This window comes from Carcharhinus amblyrhynchos, chromosome 30 (assembly GCF_965287045.1).
Source record: "Carcharhinus amblyrhynchos chromosome 30, sCarAmb.v2.hapA, whole genome shotgun sequence".
NCBI lineage: Eukaryota > Metazoa > Chordata > Chondrichthyes > Carcharhiniformes > Carcharhinidae > Carcharhinus > Carcharhinus amblyrhynchos.
Window position 1 is genome coordinate 8290664 of NC_137353.1, and position 25927 is coordinate 8316590.

General features: G+C 41.2%; 1 protein-coding gene across 7 annotated transcripts in view; it reads left to right on the forward strand.

Annotated features, from left to right (window-relative positions):
* The window catches only part of rerea (arginine-glutamic acid dipeptide (RE) repeats a), a 529737-nt gene extending 505126 nt beyond the window's left edge, over positions 1-24611 (forward strand). For 6 of the 7 annotated variants that reach the window (XM_080215241.1, XM_080215246.1, XM_080215244.1 and 3 more), the window contains 5 exons: positions 3615-4335; positions 16109-16255; positions 16709-16886; positions 19758-19823; positions 22211-24611. In XM_080215241.1, the coding sequence (XP_080071367.1) occupies positions 3615-4335; positions 16109-16255; positions 16709-16886; positions 19758-19806 (1095 nt within the window). In that variant the 3' untranslated portion in view covers positions 19807-19823; positions 22211-24611. The remainder of the gene's footprint in view (positions 1-3614; positions 4336-16108; positions 16256-16708; positions 16887-19757; positions 19824-22210) is intronic. The other variant, XM_080215245.1, reaches the window with a different exon arrangement.
* Positions 24612-25927: the final 1316 nt, after the last annotated feature.

Consider the following 25927-nt stretch of genomic DNA (forward strand, 5'->3'; position numbering starts at 1 on the left):
AGATGGCCTGCCTTGCTCATTTATCTGGGAAATGGTTAGCAGGCGGATCTAATGGAAAGTGAGAAAAATCATTTCTCAAAACAAGAGGGGCAGAAACTTAAACAGCTAATTTCTCCCACTGGCTACCTGGACATCTGTTTTATGTTGCACTAGCTTATTTTGCCAACACACAAGCCAGGAAATGACATGTAGTTGCATTATATAAGCTGACCCACTTACTAATAAAGAAACAGGCTGGAAAAGATTAGATGCAATAATCCTATTCCAGTACAGTTCTGCTCATTTCAAAGAAGTAATGTAAAACATCTCGGATATAACCCAAAACTCTACATTGATTGTATGCACAGTTGGCATCCAGGAAGCTTCCAGCGATGTAGAAATATTGAAGAATATCATCTATGACTCTCTGATACTATTTCATCCGAAATAAGTCAAATGTTGGCAATTAATCAAAAGTGATTCATGTTGTAAAACCATGCATGTTAAATCCCGCTATGAATAAAAGGCAAATATAATTAAAAAGAGACAAGAAAGGGAGTTAATAGGTTAACATAGCAAAAAACCCTCTTGGTTGTAGAGGCTTGGAGAGCCGAAGGGACTGTTCCTATGCTTTAATTTTCTTTGTTAAAACCCATCGACCCAGATCTTCCTGTTTCTGGATAAACACCTGGGACCTGATGAAGTGTACCCCAGGACATTGTGGGATGCTAGGGAGGAAATTACAGGTCCTCTACAGGACTTTAGCAAGGCCTTTGACAAGGTACCGCAGGGGTACATTGTTGCATAACGTTAAATCTCATGGAGCCAGGGTGAGGTAGCCAATTAGATACAAAATTGGCTTGATGACAGAAGATAAAGCGTGGTTGTGGAGGGTTGTTTACCAAGCTGGAGCCCTTGACCAGCAGCATGGCTCAGGGATCGGTACTGGGTCTACTGTTACTTGTCATTTATGTCAATGATTTGGATAAGAATTTAGGAGACATGTTTAGAACATTTGCAGATGACACCAAAATCAGTGACACAGTGAACAGTGAAGAAGCTTATCTAGGATTGCAGTGGGATCTTGATCAATTGGGCCAGTGGACTGATGAATGGCAGATGAGTTTAATTTAGATAAATGCGAGGTGATGCAATTTGGTCGATCGAACCAAGGCAGGACTTACTCAGTTAATAATGGGGCGTTGGGGAGAGTTGTAGAACAGAGAGACCTAGGGGTACAGGTTCCTAGCTCCTTGAAAGTGGAGTCGCAGGGGGACAGGATAGTGAAGGAGGCATTCGGCATGCTTAGTTTCATTGGTCAGAACATTGAATGCAGGAGTTGGGACACCTTGTTGAAGTTTTACAACACATTGGCGAGGCCACACTTGGAATACTGCGTACAATTTTGGTCACCCTACTGTAGAATTAAACTAGAAAGAGAGCAGAAAATATTTACTAGGATGCTATCGGGACTTGATGGTTTGATGTTAGAAGGAGAGGCTACAAAGACTGGGACTTCTTTCCTGGAATGTCGGAGACTTAGGGGTAATCTTCTGGCGGTAGATAGTCAGCATCTTTTCCCAAAAATAGGGGAGTCCAAAACTAGAGGGCATGGGTTTGAAGTGAGAGGGGAGAGATACAAAAGGGTCCGGGGGCAATTTTTTCACACACAGGATGGTGATTGTCTGGAATGAGCTGCCAAAGGTAGTAGTAGGGGTGGATACAATTTTAAAAAGCATTTAAACAGTTACATGGGTGACTTGGGTATAGTGGGATTTAGGCCAAATGCAGACAATTGAAACTGGCTTAGTGGTTAAAAACTGGGAGGCAAGGGCAAGTTGGGCCAAAGGGCCTGTTTCCATGCTGTAAATCTCTGATTCTTTAATGGGGAATTCTGTTGCTTCCCAGAGCTCTTCATAAAAACCTCTGACTGACTTAAATTTGGAAGGTTCCAACTCTAAGCTGGACAGGTAGTCAGAAAATAATAGATTGGAAAGAAACAGGTCTTAACATGTGCAGTGGACAATGGGGAACCTGTGGATGTGGTGTTTCTGGATTTCCAAAAGGCATTTGTCAAGCTGCTACACCAACAACTGCTACATAAGATAAAGGTGCTCAGTGTTACGAGCGATGTATTAGCATGGATAGAGGATTGGTTAACCAACAGAAAGCAAAGAGTGGGGGTAAACAGGTGTTTTTCTGGTTGGTGATTAGTGATGTGCTTCAGGGATCAGTGTTGGGACCACGATTGTTTATGATTTACATAGATGATTTGGAGTTGGGGACTAGGTGCAGTGTGTCTAAATTCGCAGATGACACTAAGATGGGTGGAAGAGCAAGGTGTGCAGAGGACACTGAAAGTCCGCAAAGGGATATAGATAGTCTGAGTGGGTGAGGATCTGGCAAATTGAGTACAATGTTGGTATATGTGAGGTTACCCATTTTGGTAGGAATAACAGCAGAATGCACTATTAGTTAAATGGTAAAAAAAAATTGCAGCATGCTGCTGTGCAGAGGGACCTGGGTGTCCTTGTGCAGGAATCTCAAGGAGTTGGTTTGCAGATGCAGCAAATAATCAAGAAGACAAATGGAATTTTGTCTTTCATTGCTGTCGAAGGTGCTTTTGAGGCCACACCTGGAGTACTGTATACAGTTTTGGTCTCCTTACTTGAAAAAGGATGTACTGGCACTGGAGGGGGTGCAGAGGAGATTCACTTGGTTGATTCCGGAATTGAGAGGGTTGGCTTATGAGGAGAGACTGAGTAGACTGGGGCTGTACTCATTGGAATTCAGAAGAATGAGGGGAGATCTTTTAGAAACACATAAAATTATGAAGGGAATGGATAAGAAAGAAGCAGGGAAGTTGTTTCCACTGGTATTTGAAACTAGAACTAGGGGGCACAGCTGCAAAATAAGGGGAAGCAGATTTAGGACTGAGCTGAGGAGGAACTTCTTCACGCAAAGGGTTGTAAGTCCATGGAATTCCCTGCCCAGTGAAGCAGTTGAGGCTACCTCATTGAATGATTTTAAGGCAAGGATAGATAAATTTTTGAACAGTAAAGGAATTAAGGGTTATGGTGAGCGGGCGGGTAAGTGGAGATGAGTCCACGTAAAGATCAGCGACGATCTTATTAAATGGTGGAGCAGGCTCGAGGGGCCAGATGGCCTACTCCTGCTCCTAGTTCTTATGTTCTTAACTGCTGCAAAACTGTACAGCTGACCATGTCTGCCCCCAACTCGACACCAGCCATATTTTCCCACCCCTGAGCCTCCAATTTTGAAAGCTCTGCCGTCCCCTAATGCTCCCTTTCCCCGGCGTTTCTGTTCTTCCACTGTCTCCAGTTTCCAACCCTCCCGCTGCCCTATCTTTCACCCTCCCGCTGCACCACTCTCCCAATCCCCTCGACCAGACCTCACAAGCCTGCCTCTCACCTCCGTACTGTATGCACCATGCCACTCCACCCACTTGTCTCTCTCACACTTTTCAGTTACGCAATAAAAAGTTACTTTAATGACCCCAAACCCTTCACTGTGTTCGTAAATAATAACTTAACAAAACATGGCAGTTGGTGCCCTAAAAAAAGGATTTATTTTACTTTTCTCCACATTGTAACTTGTTCCCTTTCCTTTAACAGAAAGCATCTAGCTCCTCCCATGAGGGACGCATGGCAGAATCTCAGCTTGTTGGGCCAGCTCATTTACGGCCTTCATTTGAGCCCCCACCAACCACCATTGCAGCAGTTCCTCCCTACATTGGACCAGATACTCCAGCACTACGAACTCTCAGTGAATATGCAAGACCACATGTCATGTCTCCAACAAACCGCAACCATCCATTCTTTGTTCCATTAAATGCCTCCGATCCAATCTTGGCTTATCACATGCCGAGCCTCTACAGTGCCGACCCCGCAATGAGAGAGCGAGAGTTACGTGAAAGAGAGATTAGGGAAAGAGAGATACGTGAAAGGGAGTTCCGTGAGAGGATGAAGCCAGGCTTTGAGGTTAAGCCACCTGAACTGGACGGTCTGCACCCGGCTGCTAATCCTATGGATCCGTTTGCAAGGCACGGTGCATTAACAATCCAGCCAGCAGCCGGAGCTCACCCATTCCCTCCTTTCCACCATGGACTGAATCCACTAGAAAGGGAAAGACTTGCACTTGCAGGCCCCCAGCTGCGGCCTGAAATGTCTTACGCTGATAGACTGGCAGCAGACCGAATACACGCCGAACGCATGGCATCACTCGCAAATGACCCACTTACAAGACTACAGATGTTCAATGTGACGCCACATCACCACCAGCATTCACACATACATTCACACTTACACCTACATCAGCAAGATCCATTACATCAAGGTGAGTTGATTGGATTTTGATCATTAGCAACCAAAAAGGTTGTTAGCCTTTTGTCGCCTTGCTCACGTATTTATCTGTGTGCTAAAATATGTAGAGGTATGATACAGTGACGGTGAATGAATACAACTAGCGAGCTTCTGATATCACAACTTCAGTGCAACGATTTTATAGCTACCTTGCTAATGAAGAACACACGTGGGGCACTTGCTTTATGATGGTGTGAATCTTAAATAGGGGTAGAGTTTCAGCTTCTGATACAATTGGGAAACTGTGGCCAAGTTGTGATTGATTTTGCACTTGATTTGCATTATCACAAATGTAAAATCATCTATGAACCAGTGGAATCGTGCAGTGCAATAAAATGCAACTTTTTTTCCTTCCAAACATATTCACTGATATATTTAAGAGTGCAATCTGATTCACGTTTATTAATGCTGTCGGAAATGGGTTTAATCACCAAAAACAGTCATTTTAATCTGACCCTCCATCTGTGAGCAATGTGATTTCAAATCACTGAAAGGTGTTTTATGAAACCATTATGGACTAATTACTACTTCCATTGAGTCAACTTCTTAGTAAATTAAGTATTTTTTTGACATGAAAAGATTTCAAAGCCTGCCTACCAGCGCCCTAAGAAAATTAGTGAATTTGAAGATCATTCCTTAAATCAACTCAGTTGTCAGAATCTTGTAGTATTGATCTGGGAATGTGGCTAGTCTTGTGGGCAGGGCCTGATCCAGGTGTGGAAGACCTGAGACTGTAACTCACTCACCATGCACTGTGATTAGCACAGCTGTCTCACGATGCCAGGGACCCAGCTTCATTTCCGGCCTTGGGTGACTGTGTGGAGTTTGCATGCTCTTGTCTGCGTGGGTTTCCTCCAGGTGCCCTGGTTTCCTCCCACAGTCCAAAGACAAAAGATGTGCAAGTTAGGTGGATTGTCCATGCTAAATTGCCCCTTAGTATCCCAAAATGTGTAGGTAATGGAGGTTAGTACGGTAAATACGGGAGGGTTGGAACTGGGAAAGATGCTCTATTGCGGAGAGTCAGTGCAGACTTGATGGGCCGAATGGCTTGCACCTGCACTATAGGGATTCTGAGATTCCCTGACATTTTGTACTGGTTCAACCAATTCTGCCCAGATAATACGCTGTAAAGAAGCAGAAGCTTTATCCTGATGTTCTACAAGGGTCTACTGCATTATGACTATTTACATTTCTAATGTTAATGTATCAAAACATGAGCTGTACAAATGCAAAGAATTATTAATGTAGTCTCCTCTATCAACAAAGATTGTTAAAAGAAATATTGTCACTGTGATATCAGATGTAATATACAAGTCGTTGGAATAAGGTTGAAAAGTATTCCGTCAGCAATTGTGTGTCAGTGCACTTTTGAGTAGCAAATTACTTGTATGTTTTATCAAATCATGAGTAACAAGAAGGAATTAAAGTAAAAGCAAATTACTGCGGATGCTGGAATCTGAAACCAAAAGAGAAAATGCTGGAAAATCTCAGCAAGTCTGGCAGCACCTGTAAGGAGAAAAAAGAGCTGATGTTTCAAGTCCAGACAACCCTTTGTCAAAGCTTTGCTGAGATTTTCCAGCATTTTCTCTCTAGAAGGAATTAAAATTATGTAAGTAGCTATGAATCAACATTAATCAAGGTTACGTGCATTCAAGAACAAGTAGAAGATCTTCAAAGCTTAGCTTTGAGAAAGGGTCACCTGGACTCAAAACGTCAGCTCTTTTCTCTCCTTACAAATGCTACCAGACCTGCTGAGATTTTCCAGCATTTTCTCTTTTGGTTTCGGATTCCAGCATCCGCGGTAATTTGCTTTTATACTATAATAAAGCACCGTAGGCAACCTGTGCTGAAGATGTCACTTGAAGGGAAATTTTGAAAATTCTGAAACGGTTATGTTGGCAATTATGCCTTTCAAAAAAGTGTAGGTGTGTGAAGTGCTGATATATTAGGATGGTAAATTATCAATGATTAATAAGTTTCCTAATTTCAGAAAATGCTGTCTGTAAACTGGGATGAGCTACTTGGTGTTAAAACTTAGTGTTTAGTTCCCTTGGTAACACACGTTGACCACCATTTATCCTTGAATTCTAGCACTTAAATGCCAATTTTTCATATTAAAAAAAACTTCAGCTGCAGCATTCTGTTGTTTGGAGGTACTTTGTTTTTAATAAAATTGGGATGATTATTGAATTTTTATAACTGCAGCAGAAGGCACTTGCCTTTGTGTTGAGAGTTGCACCTTCTCGACTCCCACTTTACAGGAATTGCTTAGCTCAGGCCGCACGGTTGCAGAGCGTGGGAGGAAATCTCGAGAAGGCACATTCAACACTTAGGTAAGTGTCTCAGTACGCCATTAAAAAATCAGTGTGTTATTTCACAGTCTCATTAATCAGTGAAAATTGCCAAGCTGTACAGGCTAATATGAAATGTGAACTTGCATCATGGATCCAGGGCAAAAATCTGAATCTTGATAATTTAGCTACAAGCATGGGCAAGACAGGTCATTTGCTGGCCAGAAAATCCAAACTGATCAAGGCAAATGTCATACAGGTGTCACAATTGGACCTCATTCTGTCTTGGAGAAACCACATAGAGAATGGGGGATATTTATCTCAGCTTTTGTTATTTAGAATCTAAAGCCAAGCAGTTCCATCCCTTAGTTTCAGCTGGAATCTAAGCTTTAGCACTGATTCTTTGTATTTCTTATCACCAGTCTGCCTGGCCTTTTGTCTACGCCCTGCTAAATTGAAAATCATTGAATGTCTTTGTCAATAGTCAAACTAAAACCCCAACAGTACAGAAGAAGGCCATTCAGCCTATCAAGCCTGTACTGACAACAATCCCAAGCAAGCCCTATCCCTGTAACCCCACACATTTACCCTACTAACCCCCTTAACACTAAGCGGCAAATTTACCCCCAATTAACCTGCAATTCTTTGGACTGTGGGAGGAAACCCACACAGACACTGGGAGAACATGCAAACTCCACACAGTCATCTGAGGCCAGAATTGAACCCAGGTCCCCAGCATTGAGAGGCAGCAGTGCTAACCACTGTGCCACCGTGAGTCAATTATCTTTACCGTAGTTCTAAGTATTAGTTCAATACTAGTAACATTTTTCAAACATTTCCAATACCCCAGGTCAATCTGTCTTAATTAAATTACAGGTCTGTAGATATATTATTGTTTGTCAGTCTGTCTATTATGTTGATTTACATGTCTACCAATAAATACGTGTATCCGTATATCAGATGTAAGAAATAAGAGCAGGAGTGGACCATATAACCTGTCGAGCCTATTCTGCCATTCAGTATATCGTGACTGATCTTTGGCTTCAGCTGCACTTGTCTGCCTGCTCCCATATCCCTTAATTTCCTGGGAGACTAAAAATCTGCCCTTCTTGGCCTTAAATGTATTCAACAAAGGAGTACCCGCAACCCTCTGGGGTGAAGGATTCCAAAGATTCACAGACCTTTAGGTGAAGGAATTTCTCAAGTCCCAGATGATCTGTGATGATCATATGTCTGCTATCCCTCAATCAACATCTCTCAAACTGATTGTCTAGCCATTGGCACATAGCTGTCACATTTTCTACTTTACAGCATTGACTACACATCAAGATGTACTGTAAAGCAGTATGAGACTTCTGATGGTTGGGAAAAATACTATATTAATGCAAGTATTTCCTTCCCTTCCTCTTTCCGCTATACAGTCTGGACTTCCACCGAAGTGGGCAGTTTTGTTACTTAAAACTATGTGCAGGGTATTTGCAAATGTACCTATGTGCATTTCAACTGAGCAACTGTGAATTTAGATGAACCATTTGCTTAATTTTAACTTTGACCTTCCTTTTTTTTATAAGGGAGAAAAAAACTGGAAAACTTTCCAGAAATTGTGGTTTCCTTGCTCTTTGTAAATGCGATATATTAGTTGTAACAAAAGGGGACAACAAAAATAAATTTGATTAAGTTACTACCTTCCTTTTTTAAAAAATGATGAAACTTGCACAGGGCACAAGAGATTATTTGTGATTAAGATGCTTCAGCCAATACTTGGAAACTTTCAATTATAACAAATATGTTTCCGTAAGAAACCTTCCTGCACTCATAGAGTTTAGTAAGTATTGGTGAATAAATATATTTGCACTGAAAATAAAAAGCAACTGAATAAGTTTCAACGGCAGAATGGCCCGATGCTTTGTTAGCCTTTTCATTTAGATTTCCTACCTGCCAGAGATCCAGGTGACCGATGAGGAGCCCTTGAAACAGTTGATTTATCTGCAGTACAAACAAATAACTGCTCACCAAAACCGTCCATCCTAAAGTAAGACCAAGGGTAGTCACCTCAAACCAAAAGAGAAAAGGCTGGAAAATCTCAGCAGTTCTGGCAGCATCTGTAAGGAGAAAAATGAGCTGATGTTTCAAGTCCAGATGGTCTTTTCTCTTCTTACAGATGTTGCCAAACCTGCTGAGATTTTCCAGCTGTTTTTCTCTTGGTTTCAGATTCCAGCATTTGCAGTAATTTGCTTTTATCCATAATAATTGCTTCAATGTGGGCTGGTGTTTTGGATTCCTACATTACAAAAGTTACCAGAATTCAGAAAATAATTTGCTTAATGCTGTGAAGTATTTGTGATGCCTTGAGGTCATGAAAGGCAATAGAAATGATATAAAACAGAAGAGGGCCATTCAGCCCATGTTGTCCCTGCTAACCCAAAGATAGTAAAAAAAAACTCATACCAGGTCCATATCATGACCCAAAGACATCCAGGTGCCCCTTCTAATCCCATCTTCCTGTACATGGCCCATAATCCTGCAACTTACAGCACTTAAGGTCCAGATCCGGGTACTTTTTAAAGCGAGTTTAGAGTCTCTGCCTCCAACCAAATCAGGCAACAAATTCCAGACACTCACCACCTTCTGCATAAAAACTATTTTCCTCATTTCCCCTCTAGTTCTTTGCCATATTCTTCCAATGTGTAAGTTCTTTCTTTTCCACTTCTCATAAGTTGCCTTCCCAATGTCTGTACTTATGGCAGGAAAAAGACTTTCTATAGATACTTAAAAAAGAAGACTTGATAACGTGAACCTTAGTCCTATGGGAGATGAGCCTGGGGAATTAATTATGGAAAATGAGGAGGCAACAGATAAATTGAATCAATATATTCCATCAGTTTTCACTGTAGAGGATACAAATAGCTATAAATCAGGAAATGGAGAGGAGGGAGGAACTTGGGGAGGAAATTACAATCATCAGGGAAGTGGTACTGAGCAAAGTGTTCGAGTTGCGGCTGACAAGTCACCAGGTCCTGATGATGTCATCCTAGGGTCTTAAAAGAAGTGGTTGGTGAGACAGTTGATGCATTGTTGTTAATTTTTCAAAATTACCTAGCTGTGGTGAAGGTTCCATTAGATTGAAAAGCAGCAAATGTAACATCTTTGTTCAAAAAGGGAGACAGAAAGCAGGAGACTACAGTCCAGTTGGTTTAACTTCTGCCATAGGGAAAATATTATAAACAATTATTAAAGACATAATTACAGGGCATTTGGAAAAATTCAAGGTATTTAGATGATAAGAGATTGCAGGGCTCTTGAGATTTAATGGGATCTGGGTGTCCTCATGCATGAATAGCAAAAGGCTAGTACGCAAGTCCAGCACATAATTAGATAAGCTAATAGAATGTAATCATTTATTGCGAGGGCAATTGAATACAAAAGTAGGGAGATTAATGCTTAAGTTGTACAGGGCACCGTTGAGACCACATCTGGAGTGCTACATACAGTTTTGGCACATTTAAGGAAGGATGTAAATACGTTGGAAGCAATTCAGAGAAGATTTACCAAACTAATACCTGGAATGGGTGGGTTGTCTTATGGGGAAAAGATTGGACAGGCTAGGCTTACATTGGCTGGAGTTTAGAGAATAGGCAACTTGACTGAAACATACAAGTCCTGAGGAGTTTTGACTTAGTGGATATGGAAAGGATGTTTATTCTTGTGGGAGAACGTAATACCATGGGCCATGTTTAAAAATTATATTTAAGATAGAGATATGGAGAAGTTGTCGTTCTTGGGGATTAAGATTCTTCGGAACTCCCTGAAAAGGTGATTGAGCAGAGTCTTTGGATATCTTTAAGAAAGCGATAGATAGCTTCTTGATAAGTAAGGGGATGAAAAGTTATCGGGAGCAGGCAGGAATGTGGAGTTGAGGTTACAATCAGACTGAATAGCTGAGCAGTCTCAAAGGGCCAAATGGCCTACTGATGCTCCTAGTTCGTAGAATTATAGATTCCCTACAGTACGGAAGGAAGCCATTCAGCCCATCGAATCTGCACCAACCACAATCCCACCCTGGTCCTATTCCTGCAACCCCACACATTTATCCTGCTAATCCCCCCGACTCTAGGGTCATTTTAGCATGTGCAATCAACCTAACCTGCACATCTTTGAAGTGTGAAAGGAAACCGGAACACCTGGAGGAAACCCATGCAGACACAGGGAGAATGTGCAAACTCGAGACAGTGACCCGAGGCCGGATTTGAACTTAGGATGCTGATGCTGTGAGGCAGCAGTGCTAACCACTGTGCCATCGTGCTGCCCCTTTCATATGTAACAGTGTTATTACTTGATTTAGAACGGGAGAAAAGAGAGATTGAAAGAAGGGATTGCTTTCCACGTGAACTTTCTCTAGTAGCCCGTCAAGGAGCATGACAGAAGTATGTGAACTTTTCTACAAATGGGATGATTCTAAATCCCTATAATGCAGAATGAGGCCATTTGGCCCATCAAGTCTGCACCAGCCATTATCCCACCCAGGCCCTATCCCCATAACCCCACTAGTTACCCTACTAGTATGTTGTGATTATAGGAAGAGCTTGTAGTATTTTAAAATGTAAGGACTTGAATCAAGAGAGCTCAAAGTAACACTGACCAGAACATCACAAAATAAGAAGAAACAGGAACATTTGAAATGGGAGAAAAGAGAGATTGAATAAAGGGATTGCTTTCCATGTGAACTTTCTCCAGCAGCCCGTCAAGGAGCATGAGAGAAGTACATGAACTTTTCTACATGTGGGATGAATATACAGGTTTTAATTGATTATATTAATACAAGAGCAGAAACTGAGATTTATTTTGCCAACAGCTTTAATTTGGATGTCAGAATTCAATTTGAGATCAAAGGAGGTGGAGAAGTCAGAAATTTTAGCAGACAAACTAATCCACCGAAGTGTTAGGTGTTGGTTAAATTTGCAAAAGCCTTGAAGAACCATGCAGAAAAACTGAATCTCATGGTGCCATCAGTTTGCATGTTTGCAATCAAGGTGTAATGATTTATCTGTTATACTAGGAAGATTGTAGGTCATGGGAGGGCATGCAATTGAAACAAGTTGATGAATGTACATGGAGCATCAGAAAAGGGTTAGCTGGGCTTAAGTGGTGAGGTAGGACACCATTGACATGGAGTAGCAACAAGCATTGGAGGCATGACAAGTTAACGATGAGGGATAATAACAGCGATGGTCTATCATTCACAGCACAGAATAATTTGAGAGCAAACAGGAGAACCATGTACATAAATTTGGTTGAGGGGCAAAAGATGACAAAGTGTAGAAGCGCATGGTCGGATAACAGGATAGTTTGCTAACCAATTGCCAGAGATTTTTATTTTGCAGATAGTACCAATAAACAAGAGGGCATATTCATGGAACAACAGACAAAAGCATCATTGTAGAACGCAAACTACAACACTGCTGTAAAGTGTCTCTGATGCTATTTTTTAAATAGGATCATCACTTCACGCTTCAGTGTCTTTTTGTATCAGTATTCCTCTTTCAGTAATTATGTACTTCATCTGTCCCCTCGGACCATTCTGTTGCCCTTTTTTCTAGTTAGAAGTGCTCTGATCCACGATTCTGGTTTCACAGATCCATTCTAGATCTATCATTTCTGAAACACAGTAACGCTCCCTCACACCATCTCCATCCATCAATCTTTGGAAATAAGTCTGGAATCCAAATCCAAAACAAAGGAAATGTGAATATTCCAAGCTAGGAAAAATTTTGATTAACATGTGGGGGACATTGCAGTTTGAAGCTTTCCCAATTCATGATTCCAGATAAGTGTTTGAATTGCTTATTATTTCAAGTGGGTCCGGTTAGCTCAGTTGGCTGTTTCGTGATGTAGAGCAAGGACAACAGCGTGGGTTCAATTCCCATTCCTGTTGAGGGCGTCCATGAAGACCCCACTTTCACAACTTTACCCTTTGCCTGAGATATGGTTCAATTCCCACCAGTTGGCATTCTCTCGAAAAGGAGAGGCGTCTTTGGCCCTCTGGGATTTTAGAAACTTCCATTACTGCAAGTGTGGGTAATTAAAGATGCCAGTGTGATTTTGAAACCTCAGCTGCTTGGCTCCTCACCCTTCTCACCCCTGCAGCAGTGTTGAACATTTCTCACATGGAGAATAATTTTCAGCTGGAGTCCAAACTGACCTTGTAGAATCCCAACTGTGCAGAAAGAGGCCATTTGGCCCATTGAGCCTGCACCAACAACAATCCCACCCGGGTCCTACGTATTTACCGTGCTAATCTCCCTGACACTAAGGGGCAATCTAGCATGGCCAATCCACCTAAGCCGCACATTTTTGGAAATTCTGAATCCTGTTCATTTAGGATGTGACCTTCAGTCTGATAATACATTATGGATATCAATTTTATAGGTTTGGATTTAAAATTCATTAGTTTCTTTGGATAAGCAAAGAACAGTACAGCACAGAAACAGGCCCTCTGCCCACCAAGTCTGTGCAGACACAGATGCCTCTCTAATCTTATATTTTCTGGCCTCTATGTGGTCCATATCCCTCTGTTCCCTGCCTGTTCATGTATCTACCCAGATGACTCTTGAGCATTGTTCTAGAATTTGTTTCCATCTTCTCCAGCAGCGCGTTTCAGGCATTCATCACCCTCTGTGGAAAAACATGCTCCTCACATTTCTTGTAAACTTCCCCCCCTCACTTCCAACCTATGCCCCCAAGTAATTGACCCTTTGACCCTGGGAAAAAGAAAGACTATCTACTCTATCCAAGCCTGTCATAATCTTGTAATCCTCTATCAGGTCCCTCCTCGTCCTCTGATGCTCCAATAAAAGTAATCCAAGTTTGTTCAGCCTTTCTTCATAGTCCATATCTTCCAAACTAGGCAACATCCTGGTAAATCTCTTCTGCAACCATTCCAATGCATCAACATCCTCCCAGTAGTGTGGTGACCAGAATTGTACACAATACTCCAAATGCAGCCTAACCAAAGTCTTATACAGGTGCAATATGATTTTCCAATCATATAGCCTCAACCAATGAAGGCCAGCATGCCATATGCCTCCTTGTCCACCGGAGTTGCCATTTCCAGGGAACAGTAGATCTGCACAACTAGATCTCTCTGAATGCTAATATTCCTGAGGGCTCTACCATTTACTGTATACTTTCCTTCTGCAGTAGACCTTCCAAATCACATCACCTCACACTTGTCTGCATTAAATTCCATCTGCCATCTTTCAGCCCAACTCTCCAGCCAATTTATATCCTGCTGTATCCTCTGACAATCTTCCTCACTATCCGCTAATGCCCGAATTTTTGTATCATCTGCAAATTTACTGATCAGACCACCTACATTTTCCTCCAAATCATTTATGTATGTATATATATGTATTACAAACATCAGAGGCCCCCGATCTGATCTTTGTGGAACTCCACTTGTCACAGATCTCCAGTTAGATAAGTACCCTTCCACTGCTAATCTCTAAGAATATTGATTGACTCATGCAGAGTTGATTGTTTCAATTTTAACATTGTGGACCCTCAGCACTTTTTTTCATATCTCAGATTCACAATTCTAACACTTACATCCAATACTGTTCCACTCAAGATATTTCATAGCTGGTTTGGTTCTTTGGAGGGACAGACTCCCAAGTTATAATGTCAGAAGAAAAAGTTTATTTTGGGATGCTAAGACAGACAATTTTTTCATCTTTTAGTCGTACATTAGAACATTCATTAATCGCTCAGCTAGGGTTAACTTGAGCAAAGTGCTAACCACTGTGCCACTGTGTTGTTGTAGATTGGTATCATTCTCTTAGTTTTGCTTTATTACAGGTTACATTGCATACTTTCAACAAAGGTCCACAGAAATCCTCCCTTACTTTCCGTGTCATCTTTTCCTCTAACCCTTACATACCTGGTGCATCATTGACAGCTCAACTAAATTGCCTACTTATTTTTGTGTTGTTCACAAAATAATAAAGTTATGCTGGTGCATTTGCACTCCTAGCTAAGTTTGCCTTGGTCCTGAGGTGGTTTGTCAGGATCTGATATAGCGGTGGATGCAGAAATGAGCCTTTTGCATCATCTGGGAAATTAAACCAGACTGCAGAAGGATGCCAGTGAATGACCAGAGTCTTGAACGTGGATCTGTTTTGAGTCACATCAAAGTTCGCTCTTTTGCAGCACCACATTTCAGGTTGCCTGCCTCACTGGCAACAGCCTTGACTGTGTGTTTTTGGGGGGAGAATGGGGTTGCAGACCTTGGAAGGTGGGTCAACCACAGCCAGTAGCATCTGTCATTCGTGCTGTGGAGATGGGAAGAGCATTTCTGCGCCTCTTGGCCCCACAGGCAGATGTTCAGAATCTTGTTCGAAAGGAATGCATCTTTAGTTGGTCCTGATGCGTGGTCACAGCTGCTGCTGAAGAGTATTGGCTACAGCAAGTATTCTGTTCATTTCAGACCAAGTGAAATGGCCTTGGGTAGGCATGAGGTCCCTCACTTGTATGGGCTATGTCTGTTTGAAGAGTACCTGAAAAATGACCCAGCCCTGGTTTAGATCAATAGACCTTGGTCACAAAATTGAATCTTACACCAGGCCAGTACCTCAAGGATATTGAATGGATGCAGAAGGATTGGGGAGCTTACAAATGATGAGCAAAAATTGCTGCTGTAAGCAAGTGGTGCTTTGGGTAATTAGACTATTCAAGGTTCGAGTTTATGAATCATGCAGAATTGTAATTCTCCCTAGTCATTCCATTTTAGTGTGGAAGCAAGTCATCCTCAATTTCGAGGGACTGCCTAAGAAGAGTGACACAGTGGCACAGTGGTTAGCATTGCTGCCTTACAACGCCAGAGATCCGGGTTCAATTCCATCCTTTGGTCATTGTGTGCAGTTAGCACATTCTTGCCCATATCTGTGTAGGTTTCCTCCGGGTGCTCCAGTTTCCTCCCGCTGTCCAACGATGTGCGGGTTAGGTTGATTGGCCATGCCAAATTGCCCCATTATGTCAGCAGGCTTAGCAGGGTATATGTGTGGGGTTACAGGAAGAGGACCTAGGTTGGATTGTGAACGATACAGATTCGATGGGCCATATGGCCTCCCTCCGTACTGTAGCAATTATAAAGAGGGTGAGAATGTACAAGGGTTTTAGCAGAAAAGTTCTGAGGATTAGGCAGAATCCAACAATGTAAAGGAGGTGGAACCCAGCAGTCTTGATGATGGACAGAATTAAACTAAGCTTGCAAATAGCCTGTTTCACTCTGTCATTAGCCAGGAAGGAGATGACATGAATCTGCACATCTGAAATCTCGTTTTCATGTCTGATCTGTTGCACTGAGATTTAAAGATTAAAACAGTGCAGTTCCTTTTCCTGTTGTCTGAGTTTCTTTTGCGCCGTAGTTTCAAAGGGTTTTTCTTTTTGTTTTATGACTAGGTTCAGGAGGTGTGCATCCATTGGTGGATCCGTTGGCAGCTGGACCACATCTGGCCCGTTTTCCTTACCCACCGGGTGCGATACCTAACCCCTTGTTGACCCAGGCCCCACATGAACATGAAATGCTCAGGCATCACCCTGTCTTTGGTAAGAAAATTCTGACATACAAGCAATTAATTCCCAATAGTTGCTCCATGTTGATATATTGTGAAGTTATGCTTATATTTTAATTATAGGCAGATTCTTTAAACTGTGACAAACACTATTTTTAATTAGTGCTTACACACACACACAGACACACACACACACATCAGATTGACATAGGTAGTACATTTTCATTTCTTTTTCTGCTTAATCAATGCATTTAGCATGTCATGTTTGATTTATTATTGTCACATGTGTTACTATACAGTGAAAAGTATTGTTTCTTACACACTATACTGACAAAGCATCCTGTTCATAAAGAAGGGAAGGAGAGACTGCAGAATGTAGTGTTACAGTCATAGCTATATGGGTGTAGAGAAAGATCAACTTAGTGCAATGTTTTACAAGCTGTAGAAGGGAAGTAAATTAACCACGCTGTCTTCATTTTGCTTTCAGGTGGACCATACAGAGACCTGCCTGGTGCTATCCCAGCTCCCATGTCAGCCGCACACCAACTACAGGCCATGCATGCTCAGTCAGCAGAACTACAGAGACTAGCAATGGAACAGCAATGGCTACATGGCCATCACCATATGCATGGGGGTCCCCTCCCTGGGCAAGAAGACTATTACAGGTGGGAATAACTGGATCTTGCTGCAGTTGATGTCTTTCACTTTGAAATAAATATCCTTAAGTTTCACTGATTCAAACCCAACCAACTTGAGATGTCCTGGCCTTTAACAGATTTACCGTACTCATTTTGAATCTGAATTTTGATAGTTGGTGTGTGTTAAAAATTGCAAAATCTGATCTCAGCAGCCCAAGAGATCAGCTGAGCCCATGCCATTGGGATGCTCATTTGTCTCTTAATTTCTCAGTTGGAGCACCTGCCTTCAGCATTTTGTTCTGAAAAGCATCGCCTCCTGAATGTGGGCAAGCAAGAATTGACTGCCTTCAACTGGCTTTTTCATTCTGGCATAACTTTTAAAAATTTATTCTTGGAGTGTGAACGTTACTGGCAAGCCAGTGTTTATGCCCATCCTTAATTGCCCATGAGCTGCTGCCTTGAACTGCTGCAGGCCATGTGGTGGAGATACACCCATAGCGCAGTTGGTAACTGTTTGATACAACTGAATGGCTTGCTGGGCCATTTGAAAGGGCAGGTAAGAATCAGCCACGTTGCTGTGGATCTGGAGACACGTCAGTTCAAACCTGGTAAGGGTGCCTGATTCCTCCCCATGAAGGATGTTAATGAACATTGATGTGTAGTAGAGGTAGGTTCAAACAAGGCATTGAAGAGGGAATTGGATTATTGTGCACAGAGGAATAATATACTGTGTTGCAGTGAGAAGGGCACTCGGCACATTTGCTCATTCAGAGAGCCAGCACAGAATCGATGAGCCAAATGGCCTCCTTCTGTATTGCAACTGTTCTGTGATTCTAAACCAGATGAGTTTTATGACTATAATTGCATTATCATTATTAATGAGACTTTTTTTTGCAGATTTACTAGTTAATTGCATTTAAATTCCCCCAGTTGTGTTATTGGGATTTGAACTCATGTTTCTAAGTCATTAATCCGGGCCTCTGGATTACTAGTCCAGTAACATTACCGCTGTGCACCTTTCCCCCTAAAACTGTAAACGTATACATTGATGGTAATATTGGCCTTAAGGAAGCAATACATTTTTATTCCACATGAATAGACATGCAAATCGTTTACTTACTGTTTTCGAAAAGTGTCAGTGCACTTGGTGTTTTTAGTACTGTCATTTTTGGCGCTGTGTTTTGGCACTGACTTTGCCAGGATTCAAACAAATCCAGCAGGAATTTTTATTTTTTAAGCAATATTTTAAAGCTTTTCTTTAAATAAGCGGAGAAAATTTGATTCCTGTTTCGGATGAGAGGCAAGTAAACACACAAACCAAGGGAGACGGGCGTCCCTTCCTCCATCTCATGCTTTGCCGAACATTTATCAAAAATAATTTTGTTGTTCCTCAACCTCCAATGAGAATGTTAGCAGTGGAGGGTGAAATATGACAGGACTGTACCAAGTTCATAAACTAAACCAACTTGAAATAATGAAGGATTGAAAATATAAGTTATAGCTGCCCTGTAAATTGGAACAAAAACAGAAAATGCTGGAAAATCTCAGCAGGCCTGACAGCATCTGTGGGGAGAGAATAGAGCCAACGTTTTGAGTCTGGGTGACCCTTTGTCAGAACCAAAATTGGAAGTGTTACCCACTATGCCTCAGTGTGCACACAACTACAGTAAAATAACAGTTCATTTAAAATTGTTGTGTACTAAAAATACTCAGTTTAACACCCCATGAAAATTGTAATAGTTTTGTTCATGTGTAACCTTTTTTTTCTATTACAATGATTAATTCTCCCCTCTGCTTTCCAGAAACACACAAAAAACTGTCACCAAACATTTTTACGTAATTCCCCAAAGCTTAACCAGTAGCTTCCAGTCTTCCTCACATTATTTGGTTCCCAAAGGATTTGCGAAGAAATTTATAAACATCCGTGTTCTTATCTTTTGGAAGCAAAGTCACCTCAGTGCTTTGACAGGTTATAATCTAGAGTTTTTTTTGTCTTAATTATATCACCCATTTGCCCATGTACAGATCAAGAAGAAATGTTTCACTTAAATAACTCAAAGTCATTCTATTAATGTCAGTCCTGAAATCTGGTTCCCCGCCCCCAAAAAAAAGACAGAGTTAGGAAATGTCATGTATTAGTCTAAGCAGATCTGAACATTCTATATTGGGGCACCATACTGTTAGCCCAGCAATTTACAACACTAACCTATATGTAGTGCCATAATGTAAAACATCCGAAGGCACTTCACAGATATAAAACAGAATACGACATTTACAAATGTTTTATTAAATGTTCACTTAACGTAAGAAATAAGATCAGGATTAGACCATACAGCACCTTGAGCCTTCTTCGTCATTCAGTAAGACCAGAGATAATTTTTGATCTCAATTTCACTTTCCTGTCCGTTAACGATATACCTTCATTCCCTGAGAGACCAAATATCTGACAGTCGCAACCTTAAATATATTCGATGATGAAGAACTCACAACTCCTGAGGTAGAATTTTCCAACGATTCACACCCTGTGAATAAATAAACTCTTCCTTGGTGCTAAGTGATCAGTCCCTTATCCTGACATTGCCTTGTTAAAGAATGAGATGCCCCAGTGATTCAGTGATAACTTGCATTTGTATAGTAACGCCTTGAGCACCCCAAGATGCTTCACAGGAGCATCATCAAAGAAAATTTAATGTTCATTGGGCAGTTGCGTTGTAGCAAAATACTGACCCACAAAAATCAGGAAGTGTCAATTCCTGAAGTCTGCTGGTTTGGCCAGGGGAATATTGGTCTTAAGAGCTGGTACCTTGGGGGCTGAAAGGGGAGGAAGTCAGAAACAACTAAAAGAAAAGCTTGATGCAGCCATTTTCTCACCCAACTCTTCATTCCTTTTAATATTAGGCAAGGTGGAAATCCTAACTACATCCGTTTATGTACCCATAAACACTGACTTGTGAACTCTGTGAGGTAAAGACTTCTCATTAGATTGCAACAAAACTTGTAAGTGACTTACACTCATCAGATATTGGACTTGTTTCAAAAAATTAGCATGGTGAAAACATGCCATTTGTGTTTTTGATTTTGAAAGTAGCCCCAAAAAATTCTGCTCAAGTATGCAGCATGCCAAAAAAAAGTGCCTCAAACCATTAGAAAAACGCAAATCTTAAAATAGTGCCTAGCACTAAAACGGCGCAGACATATTTGTGCTAAAACACCCTTGTGCTGCGTTAAATTTTTGAAACCAAGGACCTTTTTAATCTACAACAATGACATTTGCATGTCTGTGTTTACTTTCTTCTCATGGCATTTTTGAATGCTTTTCATTACATTCTCTATCAAACATTTTCTTAAGAGTGTTGTTGCGAGGGATGCTCGCTCCTCAGTTATTGTTGTAGTGGCTGAGAATTTAGGATGGTTTCAGCAGCAGGAACGTTGCACTTTGGCAAAATAGAGGGGGGTGAGGAGTGGATCTGAGAAAATTGGCTCAACTGTACGACGAGATGTCAGCAGTCTGCGGATGAGATTAAAAGAATTGCAAATTGAATTCAATGTCAGGAACTGTAAGGCCACCCACTTTCGATCCGAGCAAGACGGCTCAGGAAATGTTCTTGAAGAGCATTGAGGAGCAGAGAGATCCTGATGTCCATGTGCACAAATCACTGAAAGCTCACGCACATGTACAGAAAGTAATCAAAAAAACTAATAGAATGTTCTATTTTTCTGTTCTTGTGTTGTGAGCATCATTGACAAGGCCAACATTTATTACCCATCCCTAACTGCTCTTCAGAAGGCAGTGGTGAGCTGCCTTCTGGAACTGGTGCAGTCAATGTGGTATCAGTATGCCAAAGGACTGTTAAGAAGGAAGTTCCAGAATTTTGACCTAGTTATGGAGCAGGAACAGTGAGACATTTCCAAGTCAGTGTGGTATGTAGCTTGGAGGGGAACTTGCTGATGATGGTGTTCCCATGCATCTGCTGTTCTTGTCCTTCCAGGTGGTAGAGAATCATAGAATCATACAGCTTAAAAAGAGACCCTTTGGTCCATCAAGTCTGCACTGACACATTAGAAACACCTAAACTCCCACTTAATCCCATCTGCCAGCACTTGGCCTCTAGCCTCGAATGTTATGGCGTGCCAAGTACTCATTCAGATACTTTTTAAAGGATGTGAGGCAACCAGGCAGTGAATTCCAGACTGTCACCACCATTTGGGTAAAAAAGTTGGAGGTTCAGAGGTTGTGGGTTGGAAAAGTGCTGGCTTTTGTCTCAAGGAAATGGAATATAAAAGTGAAGAAATAATGCTTGTTGGAGTAATGCATTCAGTTTTGGGTGTCAGACAACAGGAATATTATATTAGTTTCAGAGGGAGCGCAGAAGAGATTTGTCACGATGATACCACAGCTTATAGTTAGAGGTTCAAGTTGCATTAATTTGGTTTGCATTCCCTTGATTTTAGAAGATTGAAGGATAATCTAATCAAGATGTTCAAATTGATGAAAGGGATTTAATGAGGTCGATGCAAAGAAACCATTTCTTTTAGTGAGGGAATCCAGAAGAAGGGGGACATAGAATGGCCTTTTAAATGTAAAATCAGGAAGCATTTTATGAATTCAATGGGGGTAATGGAACTGCCCATCATCAGTTCTCTCTCTCTCCCCCCCCCACCCCCCCAAGACCCCGGGCCAAAACAAAGGTTGTGGAACCCGGATGAATTGACATATCATGACTGAGTTTCCTCTAGGTGAAGGCATGAAAGGTATTAAACACAAGTAGACAGATAGACTTGAGGAACAGACCAGTAAGTTTTGAAGGGCAGACTAGCTTGCTTCTGTTCCCACGTAGAACTTGAAAGAGAAAAACAGACAAATTCTCGGCAGTGCTTTATCTGAAAATCCAGGAAGTTCAGGAAAAAGAGATCATGGAATTTACCCACATGAACCCATGCAAACAGCTTCCTGTATTTAAGCATCAGACAGAAATGGATGGAAACTGCCAGTGCACACGATGTGTTCTGGCCTTGTCAGAGTAGGAAAGTTGCATCATTTTGTTCGATGGGCATGTCGTTGTGAAATTGTGGATAATTAATATTTTTGTGGTTAAAATATATGTACTCCAGCTTGGGTCTATCGGTGTAGAACTTATCTGGTCCAACCTCGACCAAGTGAAAGCAGCATGTCAGGGCAATTTTTAAAAAAAGCCACTTCTGTCTCACTTGTGTTGAGGTTTCCAGTTTTTTTTTAAGCGCAGGTGAGTAAAACACACACTCTCATTTTAACTGAATACATCTGATCTGAAGGTATTTTAGAAAGTCCAAAGGTGTTTATTTTCAAAAGTGTCCTTCTGTTTCTCTTACAGCCGGCTGAAAAAAGAGAGTGACAAGCCACTTTAATCCTGAACCTGTATGAAGGCTCACTCACAGGGGCAAGGGTCACTCAGCCAAGTACCTTGGAAGGAGCTCTGACATCCTGCAAGAATGAATAAAAGGAGATCTTCCTGAGAAAGATTCCCAGCCCTCGCCTCCCCCCACCCTTCCCCCTCTCCCCACAACAACAACAACCCCCCCCCATCAAAAAAAAGGATTGAATGATTTTATTTTGTAATATTCATCTGCGGAGGGGATCATTTGAGGCTGTCTGTGGATCTTAATGTGATGTTGCATTTGATAACACGACAGTCGGAAATGCACGCTGAGCAGTGGGTTTCCAGCTGTTCTTGTATTGGTACGAGTCTGGGGTTCAAATGGTCACTGCACAATACAACCCAACGAAACAAAACAGAGTGAACAGATTGAAGTTCCGCGTACAAGTACAATAGTACGTTTTATGATTCCTTAAATAATATGTAGGATATCCTCATAATTTTAAAGAAAAGTCAAATCTATGGCATGGCTTTTGAGTTTGTAAATAAAGAAAATTAACCTTATACGTAAAGGATTAGTTGTGGATTTCTAATTGGATGACAGATTGCAAAGTTAAGTGTTTTGAACAGCCTCACCTCCTTTAATTAAAGGAGAAGTTAGCTGTATGGTAATGTTTCCTCTGAAATGGAGTGGTTCTTTTCTAACTGTGTCTAGTAGCGGTGGCATGCATCAAAAGGTTGCAGGGATTGTGGTCCAGACAAACGTCAACATAGATTTTAATTAACATAATAAAAGACTACATAAATAGTTTTTTTTACCATCACTGGGTTTGGGCATCCCATACCATGCTGGTCAACATTGCAGACTATTACTAGACTGACCTCTTGCCAACAGCATGAAAGAAATTTAGACTTTCCATTCTAATCATTTTCAGTATCCAAAATATTTAAGCGATGATTGAGTCTTTTATCTCCATTTTATAGTGATAATTCTATGATTTAATATTATTTAAAAAGAACTCATTAAGAACAAATAAGCTACTTTTATACTTGCATTTAACATAACATCCAGCATTTTTTGCTTTCATTAAATATGCATTAAAATATTGCACATATCTGTGGCAGCATGCTAATTATTTTGCTTGTCAACTTATTTTGTCACTCGGGGGCCAACACCCCATAATTAGTTAACAGAATCAGAGGCATTAAAGTGTCACGAGTCATTTTCACAAAACGGATTTATAAAGTTTTGGGGGGGGGGGGGGGGCACTGATAAAAGGACCAAAAAATTTAAACTGAACTTCTGTCTTTATTCTTGATTGTAACCCCCACACCCGTCATTAGCATGTCAATTAACTGAAGGTCGCTGATGAGCATGTAAGCAGCTCAGTCCTCCTTGCGGTAGAGGTAAGTTGTACATTTCTCCCTTGACAGCAAAGCCTCAAAGAGGCGAGCACAAGTGTGGTGCTTACTGATGGGGGAAAATCCTTTCTTTTATTTTCTGGGTAAAGTGTTGTGAAGAGCTGCGGAATTAAGGAATGATAGCCAATCAAAAACATTTAGTTCTGAAACCCCTTTTATAACATGTATCATAGCACCTGTTTTAGCATTGGGCTCTTAATTACATTGTGGAAATTTAAATTAATTTTTACTTAAAAGTAGCGTAAAGTAGTCATATTTAACCATGGTGCATCAATGTCTGGTGTCGGCAGTTTGGGTATCTGAGATACAGGCAAACAGCTGAAAAACCTGTCAGTAAAACAAAAACATTAACTTTAGATCAGGACTTTACTGATCTTGCTCTTTTTGTCAATCAGGTTTCTATAGCTTTCAACAACTGAAAGTATCACTCTTTTTTAAAAAAAAGAAGTTTTTGCATTACATTTTATCATTGAAGCTGTCACATGTTTTCAGAGGCTGAATGCAGAGAGTCTGGCTGATGTCTGCACTGGGTAACTGGTTTCCTGATGGTGCGTATCTGTCTTTCCCCTTGATTTTATCAAGGACTGTATATTTGCCATTGTAGACTGTTATGTGGTGTTCACTGTCATAGGACTGTGTTTAATTAAAAGAGAGAACTATATGGTGTGCTGACACCCTGGATAGTGACACAAAGGTTCCAGTTTTTATTTTGCTTTTTTGTGTTTTCCGAAGTATAATGTTTAATGTTGTCAATGGTCCAGCTTCTTATTTCACTGCAGCATTAGCAGAATGTACATTCTGATGCTAAATTTATATATATCTTGAAGCTTAATGTATATAATAGTAGTTTGCCATGGGATAACACAATGTAAACAAAAAAGTAGAAGCAAAGATTGTGAGTCCTGTGTTTTCTCCATTTGAGTATTTTGTAATTTTTGAGATATTTGTGACTTAAATAAACCAAACAGCGCAGCAATGTTCATGTTTTTATTTGACTGCAAAATTGTGGTAGCTTCACAATGCCAGCTCACTTCACGTTGCTTTCCAGTGTTCTAGTGGATGCGCTAATTAGTTCTTTATCCCTACATATGAAGACTCTTGACTAACACAAGTCAGAAAGGAGATATTAGGTTGGGTGACTAAAATATTGGGATTGGTGACTAATAGCTTGATCAGAGAGTTTTGTTTCAACAACGGCCTTAAAGGCAAAGGGTGGCATTTGAGAGGGAACTCTTCAGTTTGGAACTGCACTCAAGGTTCAATAGGATACCAAGACTGCAAACAATTTGGTTCACCCCGAGTGGTCAGAAATGGGAATGGAATGGAGTGAGTGACCAGGGAATGGAGTTTTTGGTGAATGCCATTGACTATAGGTAACGGTCTTCCCAGTATTTAATTGGAGGAAATTCAGGACTGGGTGTCAGGTGAGTAGTCTGAGAGCACAGACCGTACAGGGATGTGAGGAATGACTGTGGGGTAGAGCTGAGTGACATCAGGGTGCATGTGGAGCCTGACCTTGTGACTTCAGCTGATGTCACTGAGAGGCAGCAAGTAGGAGGAATAGGAGAGGATCAAGGGCCCCCTTGGGGGGCCTCCAAAGATAATGGCACAACATGAGTGAAAAAGCCGTTGTAGGAGGTTTTCTAGCTATGACTTGACATCTGAGAGTTGGTGGAGGCGAGGGAAGTTCTGCGCGGCTGGACGGAACTCTGATCAAAGGTCATCTTGACCTGAAATGTTAACCCTGTTTCTCTCCACAGGTGCTGTCTGAACAGCTGGCTATTTGCAGCATTTTTTGGTTTAGTTTTGGATTTCCAGTGTCCACAGTAAGAAAGTTTGAGAGGCTTGAGGGGAGGGTTTTGCGGTCAACCAAGTCAAAACCTCCTTGCCCTCTCCAGCCTGTATATCATTGCAATGCAGAACTTTAACACCGTCCCTCATAGTGCTCAACATGTCTCACTTTACTGTTCACTTTTCCCAGCCGTTTAAATGCTGTTATATTACAAAGTATTTACAATGTTGAAGCAGGCCATTTGGCCCAACAAATTAATGCTGATATTTATGCTCCACATGATGCTCCTCCCATCCTTCGTCATTGAATTACATCATATTTTGTCTTTGACTTGACAAGAGTTGAATGCAAAAATATAATTGAACAGCACGGTGGCACAGTGGTTGGCACTGCATGGGTTTAAGAACATAAGAAATAGGAGCAGGAGTAGGCCATCTAGCCCTTCGAGCCTGCCCCGCCATTCAATAAGATCATGGCTGATCTGTTGTAGCTCAGTTCCA